The following is a 15,562-nucleotide window of genomic DNA, read 5'->3' on the forward strand; positions in this document are numbered from 1 at the left end:
AATAGATATCATGGACCACGGCAGAATCAAACCTGGACCACTTAGCGACGCACCAATAAAATCACCTCAGCCTCGTTAGGTGGAGGTTGTCAACATGGTGCAAGAATGAAACTGACCTGCCTAGGATGCACCCCATCCTATACCCCTGGCCTGACCGCTGATACTTAACATAGGAGGGAAAGAGGACGAGGATGATGAGGAGGAGGAGGAGGGGGATATGTGAGAGGGAGTGTGTGTGAGACAACCCAATATCCCTAAGTAAAAATCAACACATTTCCAAAGACCTCAACCAACACTGACATTATCTTAGGAAACCTAAAATATAATATCAATCTATAAATAACTTGGTAAAACGAGTATTTTTCTTTTTCTTTTCTTTTGTCAGCAAGTTAATGAATGATTAATTACGCAGCATCATGAACAATGCAAGTCATGTGGCGGGAATTAAATTTTGACGTAGTGTTGTGAACTTGTGAGCAAGAATGCCACAAAAGGGAAGTGTTGCTGCCAAAACTGGTTCAAAGCTACAATGGACTATATAGGGTACCTCAAACCTTTCTTTACAATGTTAATTAAAACTTTAGTGGTGCTGGAACTTAGAATCAGTCCCAAGTGCATTAAGTCCATCACTTGGGAAATATGATATTCCTAATAATTAGGTTTTGTTCATATTGGGAAAACAATGCAATGAACAGACATGACAAAGATGAAGCCTGAAGGGTTGCAGAGGAGTATCTTAACTCTGACAGTAAAAATACGTTGCCACATGTTCGTAAGTACTCTTAATCAAAATGAGGCAACAATGTATCAACCTGCCATGGGAAAAAAGACCCAATACTCCAGGCTTGTTGAACATTACAATACACACTACAGCTGACCTAAGCATTGTAAGACGTGTTAGGCCTTGTGCTGTGTGGCAAGGTATAAACCTACAGAAACTAACCCAAAATATATGCTAAAGGTATAAATGCATACGGCAAACACCTATGACTCACTTTGAAATAGGTGTGATAAGTAAGATTACCCTAAGCATAGACACACTAATAAGTATATGGTTAGAGGAAATTATGGGTTACTACTGAGTACTGCCATTATGTACACTAGGAATATGTGGCAGCTATATAAAATTTCCTCAACTCCTCTACACAATCTGCATTCTGTTATTACAGAATAAGCATTAAGACACACCAGTACACTAAACCAAATGCAGATCATCATGAGAAGCTTTGTAACTTCCCAGCTGAATCCTAGAGGCCTCTGATTTGTACAAACTCTATTGAAAGCAGATTTTCTGTCTCTCACTGTCACACTCACTCATACTCAACACACACACACACACACACACACACACACACACTGCCCTTTCTCAAAAATCATTAATTACTACTTTTTTTCTACATTACAGCAACCTCCACCACCAAAACAAGATTCAAAGCATCACCAAAGAGAAGGATCAAAAGTAACCAAATAAAAAAATAAGATGAACCTAAATAAAATAGATCCCTCACACTCTCCTTCATGTGCCTGTCGTTCATGGTAAAGAAACATGGGACATCAGAGCACCTTGAGTACCTAAACTTAAAAACCCTCCTGAAAAGTGGCAAGAAAAGTGGAAATCTCTTCAATGCCTATACCAAGGAAGAAAGGGGAAGTGGTATTTAAAATTGGATAAGATAGAAAAAACACCAATACAAGCCTTCACCATGTATTTACAGGAAATGGAATGGATTTTTAGTTTTCCTCAAGAAAGAAAAACAATAAAAGAAAACATGAAAGCCTTGACTGAAAGAGGGGGGGGAATATTTCTTTGATCAGAAAACAAATGAAGCTCAAATAAAAGACCTGACTTGGGTACCTAAGGAGGCACAAGGTGTGTCTAATGGGACAGTGATGAGTGCAAGAAACAATATGTGCAGGAACAGTATACACACAAGAAAAAATGGACTTCATCCCCTCTTAGGACTGCCAAGTAGATGTCAGACTACACAGGAGGCGATGACATGTGGGATCAAGGAGGTAAATAAGGTATTGTGAGAGGGTTTGTGATGGTGCCGACTGTACCACGGATGAGTGCTTGGTGCCTGCCATGATGGGGTGAGCATCCTGAGTGCACCTGAAACATCTGTGTGGAAGGATCATAAAAGGATCATACAAGGATATTATTCATACACTCTAACTTAACAGAGCCATGAGGATGTGATGACTGCAAAATGAAAAATGGGACTATCTAGGTAGGCATGGCTGCAGGGGATAATGACCATCTATCTTACCCTAACCCGGTAGCAGCGACAGCCCAAATTTGTGGCTTTACCATGTAGCAGCGATGGGCCAAATTTGTGCCAAAATATAAACCCCAAAAAATAGATGATACATAATCTGATCACAAATGCGTTGAGATGTATTATGAAATGGTTTGTGTGAGGGATGATTTTTTCTCATTTTTCTCGCTTAGAGGAACCATTAAGAAACATGATCCCCGCTGCTACCGGGTTAAACTCAAGACTCATTAGCCCCTTTCTGTGTGATACAAGGGATAACGGGGAAGGGCTTAGGAAGGGGGAGGGAGCAGTGAGAATTTGAGTAGTAAGAAGGAGAGTGACTACATGACTCAGTAGCCCCTTCCTGTGTGAGGTTACAAGGGGTAAGGGGAGAGTAGGGGGTGAGAAACATGGAAACATGGACTAGCAGGCAGCAGAAAGCCTGTTGGCTCATTACTAGGCTGCCTGCGTTCAGTGATTCAATCAATCCGTTTGCCATAGGAGGGGAGAAAGAGGAGTAAGGGACTGACAAACATGATGGGGAGTGACTAGATAAATCATTAGCCCCTTTCTGTAAGACATCACAAGTAGGAATAAGGAGAAAAAAGGAGTTGAAAGAGAGAGGAGATGGGGATTCAGTGCTGGGAAGGAGAGTGTGACGCCAAACACAAAAGAGGTACTGAGTCATGAGTTTAAGACTAATGTGGATCAATAATCTCTTCCACAGCTGTACATGAAAAATGCCATCCCTTGCAACCTGGGGTGGAGGAGACCCAAGGGAACATGAACGAAGATTTCTTTTGTTGTTGAAGAAAAGTTGACAGAGCAGTTTAGAATGGGAGAGATGAGATACTTCTATGTGGCTTGCTTACAGTAAACTTAATACATGGATTCGGATTCAGCGTAGGTAGTAAGGCAGAGCTTTCCCCATAAATATGTTCTTTACTGCTAACGACCATCATGTTCTTTCTCTTAACCTCCACTTATGTCCTCTGTCCCTTTCTAACTGAACCAACGATACTACAAATCAACACTTTTCTGGAAACATTATACATATTTTCTATCTAACAGGATCGCCCACTACTTATGTATTATCAAAACTTATAGCCCCTTCTTTTTTGGTATCCAAGTGTTCAAAGATCCCAATCCACAGAGCAAGGCATGGAGTGAAGATACTCGTACCATGGAACACACACCAGATATGAAAGATTTTAACAGAGACTTTCAGAGAAAGTGCAGGTATACAAAATTCATATTTTCTTAATCAATTTCAATCATAAAACAGATTAGGTTTGTTCCTCAATAAAGTCTAGCTGTTCATAAATTTTCCTCTTATATGAGCTTCCTCTAAATCTATTTAATCCTTGATAGCCCCTTTCATTTCTCTAGTTCCAATTAAATAAAATTCTAACACTTGCCTCTGAGTAGTTATCCAATCATATGAAATTCTACCAAACTTAGTATTCAGTGTTCCTTCTAAATAAACTCCAACCACAAACACCTATTCCTCTCCACAGTTATATCCGGCAAAAGGCAAAATCTCGAGTGGTCATGATTTGCAGAAATGAGACGAGAACGGGAGAATGATTGGCAAGGGTAAATATGAACCGTTAAACACACACACACGCACACACAATGTTTCCCAGCTCTGGTGCCAATATTTACTCAATTTCTGCCGCCGCCTCACTGAAGGGGGGTGAGAAATATGGTAATGCTTTCTACCTGGGAAGACCTGGGAAGAGCATACTGGAGGCGACTTGGGTAATGCATTCAGCTTTGTCTTCAGTAAGTAAGTGGTAGTGTTCGGCCTAGATGTTAAAGACCAAGACTTGAGCTTTACAAGTACAGTTTACCATTTCCAAGTACAATGAGGTTAAAGAGGATACCCAATTTATGAGAAGGGGAAAATAGCTTAGCATTAATGTGTGTGTGGACGAGGCCAGGAGGACAATGTAAATACTTGATTAGAATATGAGGAAGATAATTCCTTTGCAGCATTATTCATGTTCTAAAAATCCACAAAATTTGTTTTGGTGGAGAGAGGCTGCTGTGCTTGTGGTCACCAGCTAGCATGAAGGAGAGAATGGATGGGTGATGAAAGGGCTTGGTGTTTGTGTGCATGTCCCCCAATAACACACACAAACACACACACACACTCTGACACACACATACAGTGCTGCCTCACTATGATAGACCTATTGTATACTAAATTAGCCATTAGAAAGAATATTAAGGGGGGTGGCCTAGAAACTAAGAAAGATGTAAAGGAGAACTGTAGTGATACATATAGAAAATAATGTTGACATATCCCTTTTTCTTCTATCCTTTTTCCTTTAACATTTCCCATCTCTATTTCTAAATATTCTTCCTTTTCTTCCCTTATAAAACCACTACTCATTGTTCATCCCACCTCCTTTTCCTTCCTGAAGTCTGTGATCCTCTGTTCTTTGCCCTCCCGTATTCCCTTCCACCAAGCATTTCTCTTTTTCTTCCTCCCACCTCCTTGTCCTTCCTAATGAAGTCTGTGATGTTGTTCTTTTCCCTCCCTTGTTCTCCTCCTCCAAGCCCTCCCAGCTCTGCCAGTGACCCAGCCCGCCAGCCCACCAGCTCAAAGCCCTACCGTCTGTGTGCTGGGGCTTCTTGGCCAGCCCGGGGAGTTCACGGTTTCGAATTCGTCTTGCTGAGAGTTCATGGAGACAGCACCGGGGGAGGAGGCTGAGTTGATGGGTGTTGGGGGATGTGAGGGTGGATGTTGCGAGCCGCCCATTCCGCCGGGCATTGTCGGTCCTCCTAGTGGCCCTTCCTTGTGGGGCTTGGGGGTCACTGAGCGGTCCTCTCCAGAGGCTGTGAAGCAAAGTAGAGTCAAGGATGGGATACTGTGGGGATTAGATTATAGGCCCATATTCTCAGACACATTTGGCTCTCATGAGAAATATATCCACAAGCCACAAAGGAGATGGTCAGGTTCTCATAAGTGCTTTTTTCATATCCATGGTGTAAAAGCCTTGATAGGTTTAAGAATATGGGTCATAGTATTCACAGGGAAAGGCAAGGCACAGTGCTAAAATTTGAATAATATAAAGGAGCAATATACCTAATGTAGGGCAAGGCTATGCAATCCACTTGAAATATTAATAACTTCCAAAGGTGGATATTTTATATTTTGAAAGCTTACCCTATATCTGATCATTGAAATAGTTCTTAAAAACATCTGCAACCAAGGAAGGAGACCCAATTGTAGGGTGAAGGAAATAAATGACAGATGGAGAGAATAAAGTTAAATTCTAAAGACACAGGTTTCTTCCTATTCAAGAAGTTGTTTATTAACTGAGGGTAAGTCAATAAATCTCTACTTCACATACAGGTCAAAAGAAGGAGAGCAGGATCCTGGCTAAGACATACAGTCCACAGGGCAATGCCAGGGCAGGGATCAGGGGCTGAGGGCTTACCAGCAGAGTTGTTGGAGACAGTGGACTGCTGCGATGCCTCATCCACCACAGGGTTCCCGTCGGGGCCAATGGATGGTGGATTGCTGTTGCTGAGGGCCGGGGCCGGGGCAGGGGCATGCTCAGCTGACTCCAACGGGGCACCGGAGGGTGTTAGGGGCTGCGGGGTGGAGGTTGGGGGAGGCATGTTGTTCTGTGGACTCTCCCGGCTGCTGTTGGGGACACCCGGGGGCAGGCCAGCCATCCCCGGGCCGTTGGGGTACATCTGTGGCCCAGTGTAGTTGCTAAACTTGGAGATGTGCTTCAGGTAGTGGCTGTGGGGTGGAGTGTGGGGGCGCGGCCCACCCACGCTGCCGCCGGGCTGCCCCACCTGGCTGGGCATCTGGACGGGGCCACCCTTGCCCGCCATGCTGGGGGCCCCGGGCATCATGGAGCTGGACATGCCTGGCCCCGGCGGCCCCTGTGCGCCCCAGCCCTGCGGCCCGAATGGAGGATACCCGTATGGCGTGTTTGGGGGGACGTGGTTGTTGTGCGGGGGCCGTGGGGGGTACTGGGGCCCAGGGGGCATGGAGGAGGGGGACCCTTGAGAGCTCTGGGGGGCTCCCGGGGGAAAGTTTTGAGGGTACGGCTGCATCATGGGACCCTGTGCCCTCACTGGGGGATACTGGTGGCCTCCCTGGTAGGTGGCCTGGCCATAGGATGGCCCTGGGGGTGCACCAGGGGGTAGGTGGCCAATCTTTGAGGAGTAGCCGTGTGGCCCCGGCGGCGGCCCCGAGGACATGTGTGGCGGGGCCGCCGGAGGGTAGCCAGGGGCGTGCATGTTGCTGCCTCGGCTGTCACTCTGACCGCTGCCGGGGTGAGGGGGCATCACCACACTCCCCGGACCTCCTGAAACACAAAAACAACACATCAGAACAAGGCTAGCCAGTGGCAACACACCAGACAACACTAATGCATCACTGCACATACACACACACACACACGTCCTTCAACACAATACGTCATCACACTGTTACTAAACACAACACAACACAATACTGACCGTTTCTTAAGGTCACTCACTTGGGGCCTCAACAGAACCAGCCAAAGGCCATAACACATGACCAAAACATGACTGCACCACAAAGGAAGTAGACCAACAGAAGATATCCAAACAATTCACTCAGTAGCATATACCAAAGAACTAAAGAGGAATCACTACAAAAATCCACCATCACCTTAACCATCATCATCATCAACCAGATAATTAATCTATGACAAAAAACAGACCTTTTCAAATGCTCTCCACCTCTTGCAATCTGATGTTCCTGTCCTCCATCCTACTCTAGCAAAGGTTATAAATCAATCTCCCAGCAGAACACGGAACCTTCAACCATTTTCCACCCCCCTCAGTCCAATGTTACTGTTCTCCATCCTGCTCTATCAAACGTTCAATTCAATCTCTCTATCTCTGTGCCCTGAGTTCTACAGTTCCTGGATTACTGCTTTGTTAGTGATTTAAAGTTTAACATATTTACTGATTATGTTAGCAGGGATGTATGTTAGTTATAGTATGGATTCAAAGTTTAAGATGTTTATTTTTGTATTATGCATACTGTTACGTTTATTAGGATATTTTTCATTAACTTATTTAATATGCTTTTTTATCATGTTGGTGGTACAAATAGTTTCAGTTAACATCCACTATAAACAATTCATTAGAAGAGATAACTTACTATGAAATGCTTACTTTAGTCTTATCAAATGTTACTGTGATTGTCAATCTGTTGGGTGTCAGTTTCCTAACCAAGGTGTGCTGAAGCCACATCACCCTACCCACCTCACCCATAACAGACAAACAGGAAAAGCAGCAGACACACATTTAGACTAGCACCCCCTCCAACCCCCAACCTCAGCCAAAACATTCCTTAGAGACTACAAGACAATATCATGGACAGAATGCAACACCAGGGGGGGTATTGGAACACAAAAGAACCTCACCTCAGTCTGGCACAGAAATACTACAGCTAAACACACCATCACCAAGGAGCTGAACACACACACACACACACACACACACACACACACACACACACACACACTCATGACCTTAAATGCACTAAGAAAAAGCAAGTAAAGTTCAAACAAGGAAAAGAAAACTATATGCCTGAACACACACACACACACACACACACACACACACACACACAATGAATGAGGAGGAGGAATGAGAGGGGGATGATAGAAGAATATTTGAAAGGAAACAAAAGAGGGGAGCAAGGGAAAGAAAATGGAAGGATGGGAAAGAGAAAGAGGGAGAATAAAAGACAGACGAGAAGGGAAAGTTAATAAGAGGAGGATGAGGGGGAAGGAAATGAAAGAGGAAGGAGAGTAGAAAGGGGGAGGAAAAGGCAAGTAAAAGAGGAGCAGTGAAGTGTCAATAGAAGTGTGTGAAGGGCAAATATTACTCTCTCTCTCTCTCTCTCTCTCTCTCTCTCTCTCTGATATGCCACCCCAACAATTATCAGAGGAAGTAAGAAAGCAAGCAAAAAACAAAGTACACATCTTTAACAGGTCAAACTCTCTCTCTCTCTCTCTCTCTCTCTCTCTCTCTCTCTCTCTCTCTCTCTCTCTCTCTCTCTCTCAAAAACCCGGTGGTGGAAAAAAGGCATACACTTTAGCAAATCATTCGGGGGGGGGGAGAGAGCTTGCTGCTACTCAGTAAACAAAGGTGAGATTTGGATAACCTAGCTACTCTCTCTCTCTCTCTCTCTCTCTCTCTCTCTCTCTCTCTCTCTCTCTCTCACACACACACATATTTTACAAGGACAAGGGGACAGGAAAAATATACGAGAGAGAGAGAGAGAGAGAGAGAGAGAGAGAGAGAGAGAGAGAGAGAGGTGAAGAACCAGCAAGAGTTCATGGAAGAAAAAAAAAAAAAGGGGAGATAATCAAGTTAATGCCTCATGATTCTCTCTCTCTCTCTCTCTCTCTCTCTCTCTCTCTCTCTCTCTCTCTCTCTCTCTCTCTCTCGTCGTTTCAAGTTATTTGTGTGTGTGTGTGTGTGTGTGTGTGAGAGAGAGAGAGAGAGAGAGAGAGAGAGAGAGAGAGAGAGAGAGAGAGAGAGAGAGAGAATCACCATTACATAAAGAGAGGAATGTACCGAGGCATGCTATTACTAACATGCCATGGAGGAGGAGGAGGGGCCACTATTGCTGTCTTATCAGTGTGAGAGAGAGAGAGAGAGAGAGAGAGAGAGAGAGAGAGAGAGAGAGAGAGGCGGAAGATTGCAAGCTAAAAGGGCGTAACCACCACTGCCACGTCCCTCCTCCTCCTCCTCCTCCTCTCTTCCTCTCCTCTGATGCTGATGACTAAGAACCCTTTGTGTGTGTGTGTGTGTGTGTGTGTGTGTGTGTGTGTGTGTCCTGAAAATTGTATGCATGTAAGTAATGTGTGTGTGTGTGTGTGTGTGTGTGTGTGTTAGATATCCAGATAAGTATACACACAAATACAGAGAGAGAGAGAGAGAGAGAGAGAGAGAGAGAGAGAGAGAGAGAAAGGGGAATTTCCCTTGCATCAACAAACCATTGCACGAATGACCAGTACCTCTCCCTTCCTCCTCTCCCTCCCTCTCTTCCTCCCTCCTCCCCTCTCCCTCCCTCCCCTTGCTAAGTATCAGTGACGCAATACCGACACGTGGCTGACACACACACACACACACACACACATACATACATACACACACACACACACGGAGGAAGTGTCTGGTTTTGGTATCGTTTGAGAGAGAGAGAGAGAGAGAGAGAGAGAGAGAGAGAGATTATATATAGGAGAGAGGTCGTTGAGGATGCAAGATTAGCTCCTACTACCTTCCTTATTTAACCTATACAACATCCTTTCCTCCTTCCCTTCATCTCTTCCGGCCATATCTTCATCTACACTTCCTCTCCCCTTCCCTGCTTTTATCTCCCTTCACCTCCCACGTCCTTACCTAATGCTTCCTTCTCTTTGTTCTATTCTTTATCTCCTCCCTTTTCCTTCCCGCTCATCCTTACCTACATCCTTCCATACCTATATCTCCCTTTTCCCATCCTTTATCTCCCTATTTCTCCCTTCCTGGTCTATAGTGATGAAGGTAGGAGAGTTCTTACCTACATCGTATTTATATTCCTATTCTGATCTACAATATCCTTCCCTTCTTCCCTACCCTTATATATCCCTCCTATGCCCTTACCTACAGCTTCTACCCTTAACGTTTTTCCCTACCTTTATCTCCCACCTTTCCTCTCGTGTTCTTACCTATGGCTTCCTTCCTTCCCGTCTCGTTCTTACCTATAGCTTATTTACCTTCTTCCCTGCCTTTAACTCTTCCTTCTATCCCTCATCCCCCACGTCTTTACCTACAACTGAAGATACGTGGGTGGTTGAGGATGCTTTTACCTTCCTACTTTTACCTACAGCACCTTCCCTTTCTTCATCTTTCTCCTGTCTTATCCAAACCTATGCGGCATCCTTCCCTTCCTCCCTTCCTATATATCCCCTTTCCTTACCTACAGCTGGAGACAGGTGGGTGGTTGAGAATGCTATTTACCTTCCTATTTTTACCCACAGCATCCTTCCCTTTCTTCATCATTTTTTCTCCTGTCTCATCCTTCCCTTCTCCCCTTTCCTTACCTACATGTGGGTGGTTGAGAATGCGTCTACCTTTCCATTCTTTGCTACAACTTACCTACAGCATCATTCCCCTCTTTCTTCCGTCTCATCCTTACCTACACAGCATCCTTCCTTTCTCCCCTTCCTTTATCTCCCCTTTCCTTACCTACAGCTGGAGACATGTGTGGGGAGTGTGGTGGGTGAGGTGGATTAGCTCCGGCAGTGAGGGGAGGGGCGGGGGACACCCTCATTCCAGCCTGCTGTGCCTGCTGCTGCGCCTGCTGCTGCGGGGGCTGGGGCTGGGGGGTGCTGGTGGGATGCTGGGGCGGTGCTGACAACCGTCCGCTACCGCCACACTCATGGCCCGTCCCCGCCGCCTCCTGCAAGGGAAAGATGGGCTGTTAAGAGAAGGTGATGGCTGGGTTAGCTTAATTCATATTTTGGCTTGGCTTGACTTGGCTTAGCTTTGGTTTGCCTTGGTTTCGGTTGAGTTGGGTTGGTTTGGTTTAGGTTAAGAATCGGCTTGGTTGGGTTAGGTTCGATTTGGGTTGGGTTGATTTGGTTTGGGCTTGTTTGGGTTGGTTAGGTTAGGTAACGGTTGGCTTGGTTTGGTTTTGGTTAAGGTCGGGTTGGGTTAGGTTAGTTTGGGGTTGGCTTGGTCTCGGTTTCGGTTGGGTTGGGTTGAGCTTGATTCGGTTTAGGATGAGTTAAGATAAGTAAAGGATAAAATTAAGTACAGATGTAAGGAAAGAAAAAATGTAAGGATACGTACGCAAGTAATTATAGAAGGGGTTAAGGATAAAATGAATGACAGACTGATAAATGTAAGGAAGGGGAGATAAAGGATGCTGGAGGAGAAAATAGGAGAAAATGAAGGACAGAGTTGATAGATGTGAGGATGAGTAAGATGATGATGATGGAGGAGAAATGAGGAGACAAAGACTGACTGATAAATGTAAGGAAGAGGAGAGAGGATGACGAATGGAAAAGAGAAGAAAATTAACAACTAAGTGAACAGGTAGAGGATGGTAGAGAGGGGAGTGGGATGGGTGGAGAGAGGAAAGAAATGCAAGGAGGATGAAGGAAGGGAAAATACACAAATCTATGCATCATGAACTTTGATTATATACTAGATTAACCCGGTAGCAGCGACAGGCCAAATTTGTGGCTTTACCGTGTACCGTGTGCCACATTTTTGCCATGATATAAACCCCTCAAAATAGATGATGCATAAACTGATCACAAATGCGTTGATATATATTATGAAATGGTTTGCGTGAGTGATGATTTTTTTTCTCATTTTTCTCGCTTAGAGGGACCTTTAAGAAACATGATCCCTGCAGCTACCAGGTTAAGTGTTTAAGCCAATGGTAATATAAGCCAGCAATAACGAGGGAGACAAATATTAAGTCAGTTCTGATAGGGGTTCATATTTTTGTAAACGTCTCGAGCTCCCACTATGATTGTTTCTCAAGACCACAGAGAAGGTCAACCGGATTTCTATGGATGCCTTTCCGGTTCAAGAGGCAGAGGTCGTGTAATGGTAATATAAGCCAGCAATAATGAGAGACAATATTAAGTCAGTTCGGATAGGGGTTCATATTTTTCTAAACGTCTTGAGCTCCCACTACATTTGTTTCCCAAGGCCACAGAGAAGATTAACCGAATTTCTATGGCTGCCTTTCCCGCTCACGAAGCAGAGGTCAAACTATCACCAGGATCACTAAACAGTCCATGAAAAGCCCAGCAACTTCTACGAGAGGCAACACACGAACCGAGGCGCAGAGACGTTTAAACATACGAGCTTGGAGGGCCCGAACCTATTCACAGTGCTGCCGAGTCACCCCCAGTACATCATTCTCTCCATGTGTCATCTACGTACTGTTTGAAATTGTGTATCAAATGTTCTGTATACATAAGTAAGATCTGACAGTGCTATGGCCAGGGAACTCCCCGAACGGCCGCGCCCAAACTGACTTCATAGCTGAGTCGGACTACAACTTCATAACTTCAATAAGACTATACTCCGTTCCAAAGAGTTGTGTCATCTGCCATCCACGTATCCTAAAACATCCCATCCTGATTGTGCATGCGCGGGCTTTGTTTACAAACGGAGGGTGGATGAATTTCGGCACAGTACCGTGTCTTTTGTCGACTGCGTATTGTGATCTGTCCCACCGTTTTTTTTTTTTTTAAATAAATGATGACGTATGTTTCGAATTCGGAGATTGCTTGAAATATGAAAGTTTCTTCCTGCACCCCTTGTATGTCAGTAAATGTGATAAAAGAGATATAACCTGCACCCCTTGTATGTCAGTAAATGTGATAAAAGAGATATAACCTGCACCCCTTGTATGTCAGTAAATGTGATAAGAGATATAACCTACACCCCTTGTATGTCAGTAAATGTGATAAAAGAGATAACCTGCACCCCTTGCATGTCAATAAATGTGATGAATGTGATAACCTGCACCCCTTGTATGTCAATAATTCATTGTATATATATAGTAAGTTTGCTTCTTTGTGGTAAAATAAATGTAACTGATTCCATGATAACACCGTGAAATTTGATCGGTGTGTTTTATCAAATACCGTGATTTACGTCAGTCGGTCGTATTTTAAAACATTTCGGGGTCCAAGTGCACGCATTTGAGAAGGCTTTCGTAGGAGTTTGGGGCTTTTCCAGGCGTAGTCTTATGACCTTGGTGGTAGTTTAAATCTTCTACTGTACCATGAACATAAAAAAAAAATATTAGAACCCGATTGATCCCCTCTTTGACCTTGAGAAATAGCTGATGTGAGAATTGTCTTATAATACCGGCCAGTGTCTTTCCTTGTGCTGGTCAGTGTACGTGCGAATTTTCATGGCAGTCAATAATTTGCTTCGAAGTTTTCTGTTCTAAATCCAATGCAAATTTAAATAGGAATTGCAATAAGTTAAAAATGTTCGAGAGAAACGGAAAATGAAATATACGAAATGCTCCAGTGCAAAATTAAATAGGAATTACAACATTTAAAATAGGAAAAAAATGTTAAAATGAAACAAAATGTAAAATAGGAAATACAAAAATGCTAAAAATGAGGAAATGTCTACTGAAGCCAATCATCACATCACACATCACTTGGTTCATAACGGACTTTGCGAAGAGAAAGATGAATGCAAGACACGGAAAAAAACCTACTAACATAATAACCTTAAAATGTTAGGTAAATTACGAACTTCCTGATAAACCACATCCCAGATTATGTCTTATTCTTAGGAGTAAATGATGATCGGTAGAAAATATTGACAACTCATCAATGCAAATAAGAACTAAATATAAATCTCACATAAATGAAAAGGCAAAGAAATAGAATTATAATGTTATGGCTACCACCCTCCCCCCCTTCCACAACGACCATCACCACAATTAGAAAAAAAACACGAAATACAAAAATTATATTATATACGCAAATACATACACACTGGTAGTTTCACACACACACACACACACACACACACACACACACACACACACAGCAGGAATGTAAAATAAACGCACACGGCATATCGATTTACATACACAAAGACGAACTGACCGGTGCATACATACATACATACATACATAATATATATACATACAGATATACGTGAGTCAGAGAAACAATCACCTCGCCCAATTACACACACACACACACACACACACACACACACACACACACACACACACACACACACACAGTACAAAGTCAATAAGAAATCATAGCGCACACAATCTACATAAACTGACAAGTGTGTGTGTGTGTGTGTGTGACGAGAGAGAGAGAGAGAGAGAGAGAGAGAGAGAGAGAGAGAGAGAGAGAGAGAGAGAGAGAGAGAGAGAGAGAGAGAGAGAGAGAGACTACTAGTGCCAAGAATAAATGTGGAATGGTAGTGGTGGAAGCGAAGGGGTCGTCCTCCTCCTCCTCCTCCTCCTCCTCCTCCTCCAAGTTCAATATCTTATCACAGGCTACAGCTAGCGTAAGAGTTGAGTCAGTAGAAGTCGCAGTAGTAGTAGTAGTAGTAGTGGTAGAAGTAGTGGTAGAAGTAGTAGTAATGATGATGGTGGCGGTAGTGGTGACCCTTCCTTATGTCTACCATTTGACGGTTTGTTTGTTTGTTTGTTTGTCTTACAGATATTGATAGTTATGACGTCTTGAATGAGAGAGAGAGAGAGAGAGAGAGAGAGAGAGAGAGAGAGAGAGAGAGAGAGAATTTTCACACGAGTTGAAAAAAAAAAGAAAGAAACAAACACTTGCTCCTCCTCCTCCTCCTCTTTACTTCCTGTCTCAGCAAATATTGACCAAGGCAGGATTCTTCACCCCTCCTCCCCCCTCTTCCTCCTCCTCCTCCCATTCAGGTCATAAGTTAAACCGTGAGAATCGAGAGAGAGAGAGAGAGAGAGAGAGAGAGAGAGAGAGAGAGAGAAATGTGGCAAGGGTGAATGGAGTGGAATGAGAGGAAAGGTGGAAGAAGGGAGAGAGGAGGGAAGGGAAGGAAGGGAGGATGAAGTAGCAAGGTCAGGGTGATCAAAGGGTGGAAGAGGAGGAGGAGGAGGAGGAGGAGGAGGAGGGTCAGGGTCAAGGAAGAAATTTTTGTCTCATGAACAGGTATTGTCTCATTGAGGGAGGAGGAGGAGGAGGCGGGGGAGGTGAAAGAGCATCCAGTAAATATGGACAGAGAGAGAGAGAGAGAGAGAGAGAGAGAGAGAGAGAGAGAGAGAGAGAGAGAGAGAGAGAGAGAGAGAGAGAATAAAAGCGAAATACATAAAGGCGAGGGCGAGAAATATGAAGAACAATAGTAGAGAAAAGAAGGAGGAGGAGGAGGAGGAGGAGGAAGAGAAAAGGACAAAGGAAGATGAAACAATACAATGGACACATACAGAGAGAGAGAGAGAGAGAGAGAGAGAGAGAGAGTCTGTTCTGTAAAGATTTACCCCCTTAATAGGGGGACAGGGCCTTTGCTCAAAGGCGGCCCTGTAAGGGGGGGCGGGCAATTTAATTCCCGGTGGGTGTAGGGACGCCTCCGCCGCCGCCACAGCCACGGGTAACAGCCGGCGAGCAGCGACGGAGGCACGGGCCCTCCGGGCAGGCGCCCAGAAGCAGCCCGTAGCAGTGCACGGGCGAGCAGCCGACCAGTCCACTTGGCTGCAGCGGGGGAGGGGGCCCAAAGCGAGGATGACCACGCGGGTCAACCTCGCCGCCGCA

General features: G+C 44.4%; 1 protein-coding gene across 1 annotated transcript in view; it reads right to left on the reverse strand.

Annotated features, from left to right (window-relative positions):
- Positions 1 to 15,562, reverse strand: part of LOC127007202 (trithorax group protein osa-like) — a 61,962-nt gene that overhangs the window by 24,195 nt on the left and 22,205 nt on the right. Inside the window, 3 exon segments of the mRNA XM_050877916.1 lie at positions 4,879 to 5,102; positions 5,708 to 6,592; positions 10,503 to 10,716. Of these exon segments, the coding sequence (XP_050733873.1) occupies positions 4,879 to 5,102; positions 5,708 to 6,592; positions 10,503 to 10,587 (1,194 nt within the window). The 5' untranslated portion in view covers positions 10,588 to 10,716.

Source organism: Eriocheir sinensis, chromosome 34 (assembly GCF_024679095.1).
Source record: "Eriocheir sinensis breed Jianghai 21 chromosome 34, ASM2467909v1, whole genome shotgun sequence".
Lineage (NCBI taxonomy): Eukaryota > Metazoa > Arthropoda > Malacostraca > Decapoda > Varunidae > Eriocheir > Eriocheir sinensis.